This window comes from Podarcis gaigeae (genome assembly GCF_964106915.1).
Source record: "Podarcis gaigeae genome assembly, chromosome: 9".
Taxonomy (NCBI): domain Eukaryota; kingdom Metazoa; phylum Chordata; class Lepidosauria; order Squamata; family Lacertidae; genus Podarcis; species Podarcis gaigeae.
The window spans coordinates 70,254,417-70,271,728 of record NC_139685.1 but is presented as its reverse complement, the minus strand read 5'-3'; the positions used below and the strand labels follow the sequence as shown (position 1 = coordinate 70,271,728).

The 17,312-nt window shown below is 46.1% G+C and overlaps 1 protein-coding gene and 1 long non-coding RNA gene across 3 annotated transcripts in view; one reads left to right on the top strand and one right to left on the bottom strand.

Annotated features, from left to right (window-relative positions):
• Positions 1-3,247: 3,247 nt before the first annotated feature.
• The window catches only part of SCARB2 (scavenger receptor class B member 2), a 35,589-nt gene continuing 21,524 nt past the window's right edge, over positions 3,248-17,312 (bottom strand). Inside the window, exons 6-13 of one of the 2 annotated variants that reach the window (XM_083756664.1) lie at positions 15,754-15,873; positions 14,837-15,015; positions 13,210-13,328; positions 11,115-11,188; positions 9,894-9,945; positions 8,231-8,389; positions 7,940-8,011; positions 3,248-4,548 (exon numbers count right to left, since the gene is read on the bottom strand). In XM_083756664.1, coding sequence (XP_083612790.1) covers positions 7,982-8,011; positions 8,231-8,389; positions 9,894-9,945; positions 11,115-11,188; positions 13,210-13,328; positions 14,837-15,015; positions 15,754-15,873 — 733 coding nt within the window. In that variant the 3' untranslated portion in view covers positions 3,248-4,548; positions 7,940-7,981. The remainder of the gene's footprint in view (positions 4,549-7,939; positions 8,012-8,230; positions 8,390-9,893; positions 9,946-11,114; positions 11,189-13,209; positions 13,329-14,836; positions 15,016-15,753; positions 15,874-17,312) is intronic. The other variant, XM_083756663.1, reaches the window with a different exon arrangement.
• Positions 16,384-17,016, top strand: LOC310852976. Its single transcript, XR_014568500.1, has 2 exons — positions 16,384-16,929; positions 16,976-17,016. It is a non-coding gene; the product is annotated as an uncharacterized lncRNA (long non-coding RNA).

Genomic DNA, 17,312 nt, shown 5'->3' with positions numbered 1-17,312 from the left:
ACTAGAACAGGCCTAGTTGGGATTTTATTTTATTTTTTACATAGAGGGAGATTCACTAACTAAACAGATGTCCCTTAGGAGAAAAATATTCAGAAATGCAAGTTACAAGAATAAGGAGAAAAGGCAATGAAACAAAAAAGCCATTTAATGTGATATTCCACATTAACATGACAACAGTTCATTGACATGACAACAGTCCACTTCATTCGCTACTAACAGGGCTGAGTGTAAAGAGTCAGTGTTAGATACCCCCCACCAAAAAAGGGCATTATTTTTGCTTTGGAGAAACTACCATGATTGACCTACAAAGAATTGCCCCAAATAAGAGCTGAATCTTTTCCAGTTTGTCTCCTGATACTAGATCTCTCTCTCTCTCTCTCTCTCTCTCTCTCTCTCTCTCTCTCTGCATTAAAAAGCTGTCAACTGTGACATGTCCCTATAGATTTTCTGGCTGCACCACTAAACATGTTTTAAATATGGAGAAGTATTATTGAAGAGAGATTTGATAGTAGGCTCTTTTACTGCTTCTACAGTGCGATGGTTAAGAGAAACTCATCAACTATTGTGGCCTCGGGAAAACTCTCTCAAGCTTAGCTCCACATCATATAATATGGGCCTAATACAGGCTTCCTGGCTTACATCAGTCTTATAAATATTCTGTACCTGAAGCTCTCCGAGCAATTTAAATAAGCTCTTACAAACCATCAATTATATCAGTGCAGCCCACAAGAGAACTTTTGTTCCAGGAAATCCCAAAGTCCCCTAGGAGCTCCTCTGTCGGAAGATGACAAGCTTCCTTGTCCACAGCTTCAGGAGACTGTTGGACATTTCTTGCAGCAGAACTATTTAACAGGGAAGCAAATGGTCTCCACCACAACTAGAAAAATAAAAGTGCCCACAAATGTCACCATCGCCACCCCTCATACCAAAAATAGGAAAGGATCCTGGAACTTTCAGTTTTGCTCTTTCGCTAACTTTGCACTCACTCAGTCGTTCACAGCAAGCAGCTGGCTCATCCTGTTGTATACATGGTTCTGCCTAAATTTAGAGACACAGGACAGGCAACCTTTTATGAGGGCTGCTTGTTGTTTTATAAACATTGCGCAGCCCTCGCTTTAGCCACTCGTGATAGTACTGCGCACAATCTCCCTGCCTTGACCAGACACTATAAACAAGGGAGGAGAGACTATGGCCTTGCAGAAGTTGTTGGACTCCAACTCCCATCAGTCCCAGCCAGCATGGCTAATAATCTGGGATCACGTTGAACAAAACCTGGAGTGCCATCTTTCCCAACACCCACATAACATAACTTAAGCAGCCTAGGAGGCTTTGCACTGTTAGGAGGCCCTAAACACTACTCAACCCCATAATACTAAGACAGAGAGGCAGCATCAAAGGGGCAATTTCAAGAACTTGGAATTCCTTTTAAAGTATAAATGAACACTGAAAGGTGATCTGAGCCAATGACCTAGCTGTAGAGGCGCATCTATCAGAAATAATACTATACTAATACTATTCATGGTTCTTAGTTATCCTTTGCTCCTTTATACCCTCAGAAATATATACAAGCAGCCTCCCTGCTGCCTTCCAGTTACAGTGGTGCCCCGCAAGACGAATGCCTCGCAAGACGGAAAACCCTCTAAACGAAAGGGTTTTCCGTTTTGGAGGTGCTTCGCAAAACAAATTTCCTATGGGCTTGCTTCGCAAGACGAAAATGTCTTGCGAGTTCCTGCGGGGTTTCCCCCCCCCCTTTTCCCAAGCCGCTAAGCCGTTTATCAGCTGATCCGCTAATAGCGCTAAGCCGCTAATGGGCTTGCTTCGCAAGACGAAAAAACCGCAAGACGAAGAGACTCGCGGAACGGATTCTTTTCGTCTTGCAAGGCACCACTGTATTTTAAGCAATGCTGTGTGCCAACTGCTTTAAGTGTAAATGTTCATGCTATAATTTTGTAAATGTACCATGGGAAATAATTTGCACAAGCTTCCAAGGAAACAATTAAGGATGCACATAAATCTGCAATGCCTGCAGCCTCTGTTGGCCAACCACGGGGCTGCTTCCCTCCATGAGATGACTCTTAGGTTCTAGTAATGGGAGAACCATCTCTTTCTCCTACATAGACTTGAGGTCTTTAATGAAATCAGGAGTTGGACAACATCTGGAAGGCCACTGGTGAAACCACAGCTGGAAATGGAACAGTGGACCAGATGGGTCTTTTGGCTGCTCCAGAAAAGGAATTCCAGCAACACATTCCAGCACAACTGAAATAAACGAATAACTGTTCTTAGTGAACACTATGAATGACAAAAGGTTGTGTGTCTTGACAACCACTCCAAAAATAGATGGGGAAACTGCCTTCTTACTGCAGCTTCAGGTAATAATTGCTTTTCTAATGGGAGGGGGAAATGCAATCAACTCAATAATGGGGCGTTTGGATGTGGGGGAGATAGTTATACCATGTTACTTTGAAGAATCAATAAGAGATATTTAAATATAATAATAATAATGGGGCATTTGGTCAGCAGGCAGAAGCAATGCAGATTACATAAGGAAGAAAAAGTGTATAGGACACTGGCAGGTTATGTTGCTTGCTATACCTATCTAAGTATGAGCTGGGCCTCTCAGAAGAGGCTCAGCTGGTCATTAAGTAACACAAGCTGGTTTGACCTAGTGGTTGGAGCTACCTTCTCTCCAGTGAAGGTAGCTTGCGATTCAACTCTTCCCTTCTTCTCCTGTATGTACACCTGTGAAAGACAACAGTACAGCTCTTTTTCCACAGGCTTCTGATTCAGGTGCCTTAAACTCCCCATTAGGCGACGCAGCCCTTTCCTCTTCCAGACCTCACAATATGAGCTTGTGCCTTTTTACGCTCAGGGAGGCTAAAATAGATAAGCAGACAGGAAGGGAGGGTTGGCACAGTTAGATGCCTCTAACTGAGAGGTCTCTTAAAATGCTGCATGCTACTAGATCTGAGAAACTGGCTTATTCGGAGATTATGTCTAAAGCAACTAGGCAAGCAATTGCAACTCCAGGCTGGAAGCAGCGGGGCTGAATCAAGCAGCAAAACCACCACTGCATACAGAGCCCTCCTGCCACCGCAGAACAGGATGGCAATAAAAGCTGCGAGTTGTTGTTACACCAACTCTAGGCTGGCTTGGCGAGAGAGATCAGGTCCGTTGCCAATAGCTGATCCAGCTAAGGCAGCTCTCCCTGCCCATCCCAAAATGCCTGGGGTTTTTTTTGGGGGGGGGGGTGGCAGTGTAAGGTTGGTTGCCGCCAGCAAAGATACTGTTGATGGCTGCTTCTACCTGCCTGCACTTTCAGCATTTTTGCAATGATGGGAGGCTCTAGCTGGCAGAGCCGAGGGCAAAAGGACAGCGTTGGCATTTCCTAGCCCCTTCGAGGTAGCATGTCAAGGGCTTGGTTTGGTCTGTAGGGAGACCTCACACAGAATGCAAGAGGGGCACATCTTTGACAATTTTAGGCAGCCCATGGAAAAAGAGCAACCAGTGATCTTTACAGGTGTGCCGATTCAAATGCACTCCCTTAGTGCTCCTTATCAAATACTTGAGAGCCGGCTCTCGGGAAACATTTTCTACCCACAGACCAGCTTTTAGAAAACATTTGCATGGCGGGCGGTGGGAAGACACACCAATTCACCTAAAAGACAGGTGCTGAACTGGACACGTTTTTAAAATAGCCCACTGGACCAGGTATCTGTGACTCCCAAGTGGCGCTGCTAAACCGGCTGCAGGTCACTTTCACAGGTATGCATTCATGGGGAACCATCCCAAAATCGATCCAATGGATGCAGAGCAGTATGGTACAACAGTGGGCTGTTAGTTTTGCAGCCATACCCGTGAAAAATGTGATGGAGGCTGGAGATCTCCCTTTGTATCGTAGGATCAAGATCATGAGCTAGCTAGACTGACAAAACATTCCCAGCTGTCCAATGTGAAAATGGACACAAGGAGGAAACTAAAATGCCTAGTATGTCAGAGAGACTGGCAGTAAGTCAGGTTACTGAAGGACAGGATTGTACCTAGTGATTCTAATAAATAAAAACGGACCCATTGCAGCTGACATAAACGCCTATGGCCCGCCAAAAAGGCAAATGAAAGGGGCCGATCCACAGACACCTACACTACTACAGTCCCATGGGAGTCAATGGGAGAACACCAGTGCAAGTGTCTATAGCCACACAGGGATATTAGAACACTACTTTTTGCAATCTCGGAAGACAACAGAAGTTGCCTTTGTTCCAGCTTTTTAGAAAAGGCAGCCCTGCAACCTCCACTCTTCAAACAGCAGTCCACTTTTCACAAAGCAAACCCTTCCTGAATGCCGCAAAACCCGAAACAGAAGGTTAACATATATTAGTGTGCAGGGGAGACGGTCGAGACTGTTGTACAGCGTAGTGGTTGCAGTTAAGAGCAGCTTGCATAGTTCAGTCATCACTAAGCTCGTTTCTGAAAAGTGTTGTTCTTGTTGTTGCTGGGGAAATTGAGTCACGATGTCCGGATGAGCGGCGCTCTCTCGTCTTCTGAAGCCTGAAATTAAGAGAGGTAGGAAAGACAAACACAGAACTGAAAGGTGCTATCCTGACACCTGCAACCCAAGGCTGACAAATACAGCATGCGCTTCCCTTGCACTGTAGAAGTGTCTCAGTTTTATACCTGTAAAACTGTCACAGCTTCCTGCAAATAATTCTGGGACTTGTAGTTTAGGGTGGGTGCTGAGTATTAAGAGATCCCCAGGCTCCACTTGCAGAATTACAATTTGGGGTGGGGGGGGGTGGGCAGAGAATTTCACGAAACTAGTTGAAGTCTGTGTTATGTATATGCCTTAAGAGATCACACAAGCACATATACAGTGGTGCCTCGCAAGACGAAATTAATCCGTTCCGCGAGTCTCTTCGTCTTATGTTTTTTTCGTCTTGCGAAGCACGGCTATTAGCGGCTTAGCAGCTATTAGCGGCTTAGCGGATAGTAACGGCTTAGCGGCTTTAAGAAAAAGGAAACAAACTCGCAAGAACTCGCAAGACGTTTCGTCTTGCGAAGCAAGCCCACAGGGAAATTCGTCTTGTGGAACGACTCAAAAAATGGAAAACTCTTTCGTCTTGCGCGTTTTTCATCTTGCGAGGCATTCGTCTTGTATTTGGAAAATTACAGTAGGGATATGATGTATATGGCTTTTAGGGAAATGATCTTAGGTATGTGTCATATCATGGTCAGAGATTTTCCTTTGAAAAGTTGTGCGTCTTAATGGGGCAGATAAATCACCTGGTACCATGTTCTAAAGACTGTACCATTTCAGACTGGAGGTGTGGATTTGAATATCCAGTTATAGCAATTAACTCCCTGCTTGTGGAAAATTAGCACACCAGGGACAGGCTTTTAAGTCTAGCCTCCTCCCTCATATGTCAGATTTCTACATGTGGGGAAGTTTTCATCTCCACCATCGAACTGAGAAATTGCCCTCGAATGTATCTTGGATCCAAATTATGGTCAAATCTTCCAGCCTCCCCGGCCAATCGACAAATTGGGAATTGTACCCTCAACATTCCTATGATAAGAACCAGGTGTTGTTGCCCGTCCGCCCCCCAAAAACTGGATACATTTTGCATACTGAAAATTCTTACATAAAAGAAAACAACTGGCAATACCCACCCCCCGCTCCCCAAAACCCATCACCTTGGCCACAAGACTTGGCCTCCCCTGGTCCATGCAGTCTCTTAGTTAACCCATAAGCGCAGTAGGTAAAATTGCTTCCAGGGAGAGCAGAGTAAGGACAGGGAGAAGCAGGGCAGAAGGGGTTTACCTGGCGAAGCTGAATCACCTCCGCTTTCTGTGAAAGCACTGGTGGAGCCAACCCAGGGGTTCCGCAGGTGCACCTGCACCGTGCTGACCTCCCCACTCTTTTCTGCTCTCGCTTCCGGGAAGCGGAAGAGATTGCAGCTCCATCCCACCGGGCAATGCTACCTCTATGTTCAACTGAGAAACCGATGTCCGGCCAGCAACAGAACAACACCCCTTGCTTGTTTCTTCTCTCTCTCATTTTGGACAAAACCCACCACCACCGTGATGGACACTCCAAGCAAAGCCGCATGGCGCACACCAACACAGACACAGATTTGCTTTTGCAGTTGCAAGAACCTGCTCAGAAACGAAGCCCACACAACAGGCAGAGTGGGGAAAAGACTCCTGGAACACTCTGGTATCCCTCTGCCAACTTTCAAACTAGGGTGGGCTCCAAAGTACCCAACTTGGAATGGAGAGACCTGGGTTCACGTTCTCACTTAGCCCATGATGATTGCAAGGAGACGTTGGGCCAATCAGCCTTGCATGGTTGTCGTGTAATCTCCCGCTTGGACTACTGCAATGTGCTCTACGTGGGGCTACCTTTGAAGGTGACCCGGAAACTACAACTAATCCAGAATGCAGCAGCTAGACTGGTGACTGGGAGTGGCCGCCAAGACCATATAACACCAGTCCTGAAAGACCTACATTAGCTCCCAGCAAGTTTCCGAGCACAATTCAAAGTGTTGGTGCTGATCTTTAAAGCCCTAAACGACCTCGGCCCAGTATACCTGAAGGAGCGTTTCCACCCCCGCCCTGTGGAACGCCCTCCCATCAGATGTCAAGGAAATAAACAACTACCTGACATTTAGAAGACATCTGAAGGCAGCCCTGTTTAGGGAAGCTTTTAATGTTTAACAAACCACTGTATTTTAATACTTTGTTGGAAGCCGCCCAGAGTGACTGGGGAGACTCAGCCAGATGGGCAGAGTACAAATAAATTATTATTATTATTATTATTATTATTATTATTATTATTATTAGGGAAGGAGGAATGGAAGAAAATGTGTATAAAAATAAAAGAAGAAAACAGTAACTAGGACTGTTCCTGACTAAAGAAATCTAGCTAAGGTATTACAGGATTAGGATTATATATTATTTATTTCGGTCAATGGCCAGTAGAACTAGAATAATTTTAGTCAGTGAATTAAATCCACACATGAGGAAAGTTGTATTTCTAGCTTAGGGAAAAAGACCATGCTTGCTTTCTTATTCAATAGGGGAACACAGCAACACAGGAAGCTGTCTCATGCAGTCAGACCAACTCAGGATTGTCTGAACTGACTGGCAGCTTCACCTGCAGATGATGGGGACTGGACCTGGCAAATACTCTACCACTGAACTACGGCCCTGACCCAAAGCACACAAATGTCTGAACGGACATCATCTCTCGCTTTCTCTCGCAAGCACACACATGCTCACACGGCGACTTGACTAATCAACCAAGCAACGGTGCCATTCTGACTACGTCGACTCAGAAGTTAAGCCCCGCTGAATTCAATAGGGCTCACTTCTAGTAAGTGGGGTAAGAACTGAAACAGCCTAAACGTCCCAACCTTGCTTGGGCTGCAGGAGTGAGATTGCCAAGACCTTCAAGCGAGGAGTGTTGACCTTAAGGCTGGTTCACACATGCATGTGTTTGTAGTTCTCGACTCAAAAGATGTGTGCTTTAGGGTGAAATGCACATTCACGCAGAGCGAAAAATACACATTTTATGATAAAGTAAGTATTTAAATGTGTATACAAATGTGATTTTCATACTGATTATTTTTTTAAAAGTTAAAAAGGGAACAAGATGGGCATTGCAAACTGCCACAGATTGGGAATATATTGGGAATAGATTGACTGATCCATCCATTCCCAGTTTGAGCTGATATTGGGCTATGTGAAAAAAACTACCGTTGGCAATTAATTAGTCATGCAAATGTGCAAGTCATTACCGTCAATGAATGATGGTCATCATACATGTGCGAAACAGACCTTAAGACTTTGGAGTTCACTAGCTAACCGTTTCTCCTTAGCGAATAAGGGTTGTAGCTAGGAAGGAGGATTAGGAAAAAGATATGGACTTTGCTCATCTTACCATGTGTCTCAAGACAGCTGCTGAACGTTTGCGGAAAGGTGCTTACTCTGTGTCTACTAAACCTTCGCTGCCCTAGAACCAGCATTTTGGAAGAAACAAATAAAGGAAGACACAACAGAGAAAGGAATAAAACAAAAACACAAAATCTTTCTGGTGATTGCACAAAGAAAGTAAGTCAAAATCAAGAGAAAATTTTTAAAAAAGGAAAAGGTTTTGATTTTTATGAAAATGAACAAAATAAGAGAGGTACAGAAAGCAGAGGGGAAAGGTCAGATCCAAGCGCTACCTTACCTCCTCCCTCGCCCGTAAGGGCTTGCAGACAAGCGCAACGAACAGAGCACCAAAAAGAATCCCTAGTGCCATGATGATATAAGGGACGCTGGTCATCACCGCAGTTTCAAGAAGAACAGTCTTCAGTTTTGCCACGGATGCTTTGTCCAGCACGACACTCTGGAGGAGCAAAAAGGGGCAGGGAGGAGAGAGACAAAGATTCATTCTGTTATCTACAAGACTCTAGTCAAATAAGATTCAGATCAGCCTTTGTCGACACACTGCCTGCCAGATGTTTTGGAGTTGCTATGCTGCCTGAGTGGGGCTGATGGGAGATGTAGTCAAAAACATCGGGAGGGCAAGCAGACTGGGGAAGGCGGATTTAGATTGTGTCTCCAACTGGTGCTGTGGAATGAGTTCCCTGCTGAAATACGAAAGGTCTCATCCGCATGGGCATTCCGCCGGCTCTTGAAGGCAACCTTCTCATACAGGCATTCCCTCAATCCAAGTCTGCTGTTTTAATCACTGCATTAATGGGTTAATGGGATGGGCTGCACTGAAACTCAAAAGTGCATCACTGCCCCATCCCTCCCAGACAGAAATTCGGCTTGAAAGGCACATTCAATTGTAGCAAGTAAAATACCTTGTAATTTGTGCAGGCTTGCCCTTTTTTTTCCGTGGACATTAACATTTTATTGAGATTGCTTCATTTTTTTATTTTAATTACAGTGCGTTTCTAATCCATCTGTATTTCACCCATGTTGTGCAATTGGTTTTTACATTTTGTGATCCACTTAGATGCTATCCTGGCATTAAGCGGGATGCTAATTACATAATCATCAAGCTTCTCCTGCTTGTAAATTTGCCCCTGCAGCATAAGGTAAATCTGTAAGCTAATACCCTGAACCTTTTCAGTGTCTTCTTTTCTCAGGACCACACCCAATACATTTTTGCTGTTGCAGGTGAGTTCAAATTTTGCAGCCGTGTTCTTCCCTGCACTGCACTGCTCTCTAATTGTATGCTGAGTAACATAACAATAACATCAGAGGGAGGTCTTCCTGGAAGTTTGATAACCCACCACCACCCTCGTAAAGCTCCACACATAGGCAATGCAAATTCCGCACGAAGAGCACTAAATTCCGCAACCTACGCACATTGTGCAAGTAGACTAAGTCATATTTATTCTGTTTTTGGCAATCAAGGCAAGGAAGACTAATGATCTATGCACTAATGCATGGGTAGGCAAACTAAGGCCCAGGGGCCAGATCCAGCCCAATCGCCTTCTCAATCCGGCCCACGGATTGTCCGGGAATCAGCGTGTTTTTACATGAGTAGAGAGTGTCCTTTTATTAAAAATGCATCTCTGGGTTATTTGTGAGGCATAGGAATTCATTCATTTTTTAAAAAAATTCAAAATATAGTCTGGCCCCCCACAAGGTCTGATGGACAGTGGACTGGCCCCCTGCTGAAAAAGTTTGCTGACCCCTGCACTAAAGCATTCTCTCCCTCTTCAAGTAAATGTTACTCTGCAGCTTCTCTAGTGTCTGATATTTCAGAATCCACATTATTTCCCAACAATTCTCCTTGCAGTATATGGGCCCTCTCCCCCCCAGCTAAGTTCCACCTGTCACAACACGCTGGGTTAGCAGTAAAGAAGCAGAAGGTGTTTTGCAAAAAAGCCTACCTCGTTTACATAGAACACAGGGAGGAACAAGGATCTGATGTTGCCTGTTTGGCTAAAAGAAGGCGAAAAAGTAGTTTAAAGAACTGTTACATACGATATAGAATGCCACTTCACTCTCGGGTACTATGAGATCAGAGACTGGCTCTCTTCACTACCCCCAACCCCAGTGGATAAAAGCTTTTGGAAACTCTGCTCCCCCAACGCGGTGTCTGCCCAGTCCATTGTACTGAGTGCAAGAGGTGCGGCTAAAAATTGACAACACAGTGGTACAGCACAGGTGCCTAGTCAGAAGCTCGGCTGGCAGGGCAGCTCTCCCTATCCAGTTGCCATAATAGGCTGCTCACCTCTCTACACATGCAATTTCTCTCCTACTCATACCACAAGCTGCTTGAAGTGGCTTAGCAAGGTGAGAGGGTGGAAAAGAGAGGAACACGCAGACAGCAGAAAGGCAGATCTCGTCACCCCTCCCCTTGCACTTATCCCTGGCCAAACCAGCACCAGACCTTTGAAACACAATTATACCACTTTGTAAGCGACGCGGGTGGTGCTGTGGGTTAAACCACAAAGCCTAGGACTTGCCGATCAGAAGGTTGGCGGTTTGAATCCCCGCGATGGGGTGAGCTCCCGTTGCTCAGTCCCTGCTCCTGCCCACCTAGCAGTTCGAAAGCACGTCAAAGTGCAAGTAGATAAAAAGGTACCGCTCCGGTGGGAAGGTAAACAGCGTTTCCGTGCGCTGCTCTGGTTCGCCAGAAGCGGCTTAGTCATGCTGGCCACATGAGCTGGAAGCTGTACGCCGGCTCCCTTGGCCAATAAAGGGAGATGAGCGCCACAACCCCAAAGTCGGCCACGACTGGACCTAATGGTCAGGGGTCCCTTTACCTTTAAGAGTCATTGCTTCCCTCCAACGAATCCTGGGGACTGCAGTTTGTTAAGGATGCTGCCAACTGTTAGGAGACTCCTCTCCCCTCTCACAGAGCTACTACAATTCCCAGAGCGCTTTAGTACTCAATCCCTGTTCCCAGGGAACATCAACATGCTAAAGCGATACAGTTTAAATAATTAAATATCCTAAAAATCTCATTCTTCTTTTCAGGTATCTACTGCGCCTTTAAATTTAACGTCCTTTGTTATCCTCCTATCCTGTTTTATATACGACTCATTCTAATGTTTTTCTTATACTGATTTTTTTAAAAAATTTAAAAACCCCAACAGAGTACTTACATAAAATCTGGTAGCTTTTCAACGTAAGTATTGATCTGCAGTCGCCGGGCTGCTCTGACCAGCACTCCTGTCAACTAAGGGATAAAGGAATTGTGACTCAGTCAGACTTTAGAAATTGGTTATTGACGTGCATTGGTGTGCGCACTTTATTTATCTATTTGCATCTAAGCCTAGAATAGGGCCTCTGCCATAATCATAAACCGTCCTAAGATGGTGCCCAAAGGAGACATCCCTGCGAAGTAGAGAACAGCGCTCAACCCCAGAGTCATTGACCTATCTAGCTCAGATTTACCTGCACTGACTGGCAGAGGTTTGCCAGGGTTTTACATCCTCAACCTGGAGATGTTGAGAGGTTAAATCTGGGACCTTTCGCATTCAAAGCATGCGCTCTGCCGCTGAGTTATGCTGCTTCCTCGCCATGCCACATGGGCTGCAGCAGAAGCAATGCTTCCTGCTGCTTATGGAGGCTACCCACATGCATGTTAATTGCTTGCTGAATTTGTTAATCCTATACACAGACAACTCTCCATTTGCGTTCAAGGCACATGTAACCGCAAACCCGGAAGCGGCGCAAAAAGGAGCAAAAACAGCCCTAAAAGAGCTGCGAAAATGGCACAAAAATGTTGTTGTTTAGTCGTGTCCGACTCTTCGTGAGCCCATGGACCAGAGCATGCCAGGCACTCCTGTCTTCCACTGCCTCCCGCAGTTTGGTCAAACTCATGCTGGTAGCTTCGAGGACACTGTCCAACCATCTCGTCCTCTGTCGTCCCCTTCTCCTTGTGCCCTCCATCTTTCCCAACATCAGGGTCTTTTCCAGGGAGTGTTGTCTTCTCATGAGGTGGCCAAAGTATTGGAGCCTCAGCTTCAGAATCTGTCCTTCCAGTGAGCACTCAGGGCTGATTTCCTTCACAATGCATAGACTTGATCTTCTTGCAGTCCATGGGACTCTCAAGAGTCTCCTCCAGCACCAGAATTCAAAAGCATCAATTCTTCGGTGACCAGCCTTCTTTATGGTCCAGCTCTCACTTCCATACATCACTACTGGGAAAACCATGGCTTTAACTATATGGACCTTTGTTGGCAAGGTGATGTCTCTGCTTTAGGCACAAAAATAGTGCCTAGCAATCCCATGAGCCCTTTGAGGCCTGTGGAGCATTGGAGTTTGAGGAAGAAGGTTTGGCGGGAATGACTGTGGTGTTTGCAGGCTTTTCCTAATAGACGCGATTTCACTTAAATGTGCGGTGCCTCGGAACATAACCCCCGCGTAAATGGGCAGTTGCCTGTACTACAGGTGAGCAACCTGCTGCTCCTAGCATCAGAAGAAACTGACTTCCAGCAAATAAAGCTTCTGGCCCATCCATCTCAGCATTGTCTACAGTGACTGGCAGAAGCTCTCCAAGCCCTCATAGAGGATTCTCTCCCAGCCTTATTCAGCGGCAACACCCACATTTGGCAAATGGCAGTTTCTCTCTGAACTATCATTTGTCTCCCTGCAGAGTCAGAAGTTGCGTTTCGAGCTCTGGTTTGGAGCCAAACCATTGGTCACTGGCAAACTATGGTTTGCCCAATTCAGATGCCAACGGCAAACTGTGGCTCCTGCGAACCAGGAAGTGGGAAAGGAAACTAGCACCCCTGAAAGGAGAAGGAAAGGGGGCCCCCATGAGCTCACATTCCCAGCACAATTCACAGTGTCGGTGCTGACCTTTAAAGCCTTAAACGGCCTCGGTCCAGCATATCTGAAGGGGTGTCTCCACCCCCATCGTTCAGCGTCGAGGTCCAGCGCTGAAGGCCTTCTGGCGGTTCCCTCACTGTGAGAAGCCAAGTTACAGGGAACCAGGCAGAGGGCCTTCTCGGTAGTGGCGCCCTCCCTGTGGAATGCCCTTCCACCAGATGTCAAAGAGAAGAACAACTACCAGACTTGTAGAAGACATCTGAAGGCAGCCCTGTTTAGGGAAGCTTTTAATGTTTGATGCATTACTGTATTTTAATATTTTGTTGAAAGCTGCCCAGATAATTTATTATTATTATTATTATTACTACAGGTCCTTCCTGAAAGCCAAACCGTAACAACTATAAGGCAGAACAGGGTACCTACAGGGTTTACGTCCACATATGTCTCGTGATCCTCCTGATTCGGATGCATGCCATCAATGTCCTGGACATACTTATCATCGGATAGGTAAAAATGTGGGGGTGATAAAAATATTGGTGCACCTGTAAGAACAACAGCTGTCAGAAACTGAACGGAAAAGGGCACATGTCCCTTTAAAAATTCCCTCCAGACATACAGCCACAGTTCTGCCCGTGTGGTGTAGTGCCTTCAACCACGAAGCTCACTGTTTGACCTCGGGCCAGCCATTACCTAACCGCCCTCGCAGGGCTGTTGGGAAGATAAAATGGAAAGGAGCAAAGCCATAAACACCACCTTCAGCTTGCTGTAGGAAAGGCAGGATATAAATCAAGTCTTGTATCCAAAGTAGGGCTAAGTAAGTGTCCTGATTTTGCTCACCCTTTCAATCTCATGGACGTAACACTATTATAATTATAATCAATAGTACCACTGTTTTAACACCATGAAGATGAATTAAAAAGCCAGATAACTAATCAACCGAAGCTGCTGTAATAATAATAATAAGAGCTAGCATTTATATGCCACATTTTTAGCATTCAAAGGTCTCTACCTTCGCTCGGTGAGCCTTGCGACAGAACTATAAAACAGGCTGGCATCATCATCCCTATCCTGCAGAAGCTTCCCTGACAGACCACCAAATGAATTCGAGCCAGAGGTGAGAACTGAACCAGGGACATCCCAGTGCACAAAATTCTCACTGGTGCCAAAGCAGTATTTCATAGAATTGCATAGTTGGAAGGGACCCAAAGCTCCTCTAGTCCAGCCCCCTGCAATGCAAGAATCTTTTGCCTGCAGGGGGAAAGTGGTGTCAGGCTTCAGAGACTCGGCTTCCTCCCCCCGCTCCACTTTGGCAGTAGATAAGCAGAACAAAGAGAAAGGAGGCTCTTTAAATTTTAATGATCACAAAGAATCCATTCCTAGGAATGAAGGTGCTCCCAATTAAGGTTTTCCCCCACTTCCCTCTAGACCCCCACGTCACTACCGCGTCTTGCAACCTGATCTCGCAACCACTGGGCTTTCTGTTCTTCTTGACCTTGAACGCCTTCCAGAGAAACTGAGTCTGTTAACTCACTCTCCCCTAGTGCTTCTCCTCCTAGCTGTTCCCCATCCAGTATTTCCCAGCTTCTGCCTTCTGAACTATACCCCTCTGCAAACCACTGTTCCAAATCTATACCGTCCTCCTGCTCCTGGGAAGATTCAAGATCCGGAGCAGAGGAAGACTCCCACCATCCCTCCTCAGCGCACCCCTCCTCAGCACGGTCCCTGGCAAAAAAATGCAGCACCTCGGGGTGCTCCTGTTCAGGATTCCTTCCAGCCAGTCATGCCCTTTCCCAGGATACTCCACTGCATGCCCCCTGCTCTCCCAGTTTCCATTTCCTGCTCCCTCCAACTGTCAGTCGGCATTCCATACCCACCGAGGATGCACATTCCTTGCTGGGCTATTTTGGGGGTTTCCAGGAGTCAGAGATTACACACACACACACACACACACACACACACAAAACCCCAAACAAATCTGCAAAATGACACAGGGAGGTGTGCAGGGCTGGCAAAGTCTGTTCTGCCCTAGAATCCCTTTTGGCTCACGTACCTTGATTGCAGGCGCTGATGTTCAGGAGCCCTGCCCCTAGGCAGTTCCCTGCCGGCACACAAAACCCGGCATTGTCTGGATTGACAGAGGCGTTTGCAAAGAGCATCTCAGGAGGCGAAAACCGGTAGGCTGAGATCCCTTCGACGGTCACGTACTTCTGAAACGTGAGGTACAGGGACCTGGAAACGACAAGAAGAGCCTGAAGCCTTCCGCCGCGGGCTTTGATCGGAAACAAAAGACGCACTGTGCACTCTTCAGGGCTGCTGTGGTGTGAATGGAGGGCCTGTGTCCCTGGAAACCCCTGGGGCAAAAGCCAGGAACCCATCGAGCTGGAAACTGCTGCCCTACTCAGTGAGCCAACAAGGTTAGAGCATCGCTTGGCTGGCAATGGGCTCCAGTCGGACTTCACCCACCTAGGCTGGCCATTGCATCCCCTCATTAGAAAGAATGATGCAAGCTTCCTGTGCAGGGCTGAGTTGTTGCCTGGGCAGCAACACGCCTTGGCTCTGACTTTGGACTAAAGATCTGACTTCCCAGTTTGTATTCCTGGCTTCCGATTCCTCTGGTTTGTGGCATCTGGTTCCCAGCTCCTGTTTGCTGCTTCCAGCTCAGCTTCTACACCCTGTTTTCTCTCTTCCGTCTTCCAAACACAAGCACACACACATGGACCAAACAGACACATGTGGTATGTTGGGGGCACAGCAGGGCAAGGAGCGATTTACACGTATTCCAAACAAAGTATATAATCCAACGCTAGCAAATGTTCACCAGCAAGTTATGGGCTTGGGATGCCCCATATATCCCACTGAAACACACTAGTTAACCTTCCTTGTGGCCTGCTTGAATCTGCTCCTTCCTAAGTGTTGTTGTGACAGTAGGAAAAGCACTACGATATGAACACCTTCCACCATTCTTACCTACAGAAGTCTGACGAGAAAACGTAGATGGTTTCACCAGTGTCTATCAATGGGTGAAAAGTATCACCGTCGGTTCCATTTATCATGTTACAAGTTGGCGACGTCCACCAGTCTAGTGAGCTACAGAGGGAAGACATACGGAGGAGGAACAGCTTTTGAGCACATAGAAAAATCAGTATTTTGCAGCAGCCTCAAATAAAACAGTCTAGGGTTATTATTCCCCATGTCCCAGATAGAACCTCATCTCTGTTTCTTCTTATCCCCTTCCATATGCAGAATAATTTCTTTGTCCTCCACTCCCCCTTCCTTTATTTTTACTTATAGCCCAATATATTTATCTACTGATCCCTGCCTCTCAACTTGGCTCCCTCGATCTTACCGCCTTAATAAGCATAGCTGTCAACTTTTCCCTTTTCTTGTGAGGAATCCTATTCGGAATATGGGGATTTCCCTTAAAAAAAAAGGAAAATGTTGACAGCTATGTTAATAAGACCTCCTGGGCTTTTCAATGAGACGGACCATTCTCCCCTGTGTGGAATCATTTCGTAGAGAACCAACAAAAGCCACCCCGTTTCTGTCTTTTTTTAAAGAAGAAACAAATAAGAACTACCTCTTCTTATTTAAAAAACAACAACAACACGACCCCTTCCACCAAGCCTTTGAAAAGTCCAGCAATCTCCAACTGGTGCCCTTGTGTTCTCAAGACTCCAGCTCCCACAATCCCCAGACAGCATGGCCCATGGTGAGGGATGATGGGAGTCGGAGTCCAAGAACATCTGCAGAGCATTGGGCTTGGGGACAGCTGATTTAATCCTTATGCCCAACTAAAATGAAGCTTCAGCACCTGTCACTCCATGTGTGCAGATTCATCCCATGTTAGCTCCATTTCCATTTCCCGTCTAAATTTAGAGCTGCCAGTTCTTGGGAGGCGAAGGCCAGCCTTTTGTTTAGTGTAGGGATTGCCAAGGCAGAGCACATGGGCGCCACAATGCTCATAAAGGGTTTCTTTAGCTGCCCTTGGGCTTTTATTTAAATAAAAAGGTAAGACTCTATCTGTTATGTACCGAAGTTCTCACCCTGGGCCAGCAGGGGGATACTGTAGATGGTTATGCAAATGAAGGATCGAAAGTGACATTCAGTGATTGGATAGTTTTAGAAAGTTGTTACAGTAATGTGGTACTGGAGCTCTATATAAGCAGGCTGACTGAGCCTTTCAGTTCAGTTCTGTCCTGGCCTGTGAATAAACAAGAGCTGTTTGAAGAATCGCTGTGTCGTCTGATAAGTTCACCCACAACTTAACACTATCCCTCCTAGAAATAAAGTTATGGACCCAAACATGCAGGTACCCTTCTAAGTGATTTCCGTGAACTAAACCAGTGTTTTAAGCCAATGGGTGAAGTCAGAGCTGTGACTGATTTGTTTGGACACCTGGAAACAGAAAATCTTGGGGTCCTTATTTGCTGGGGTCCCCCTCTCCTTTAATGCGCTTTCCCCTGCTTCTGTTTCATTTCTGAGGCAGAAAGCTTAAAAGTCTTCTGGTATGGAATTACAATTCTGGG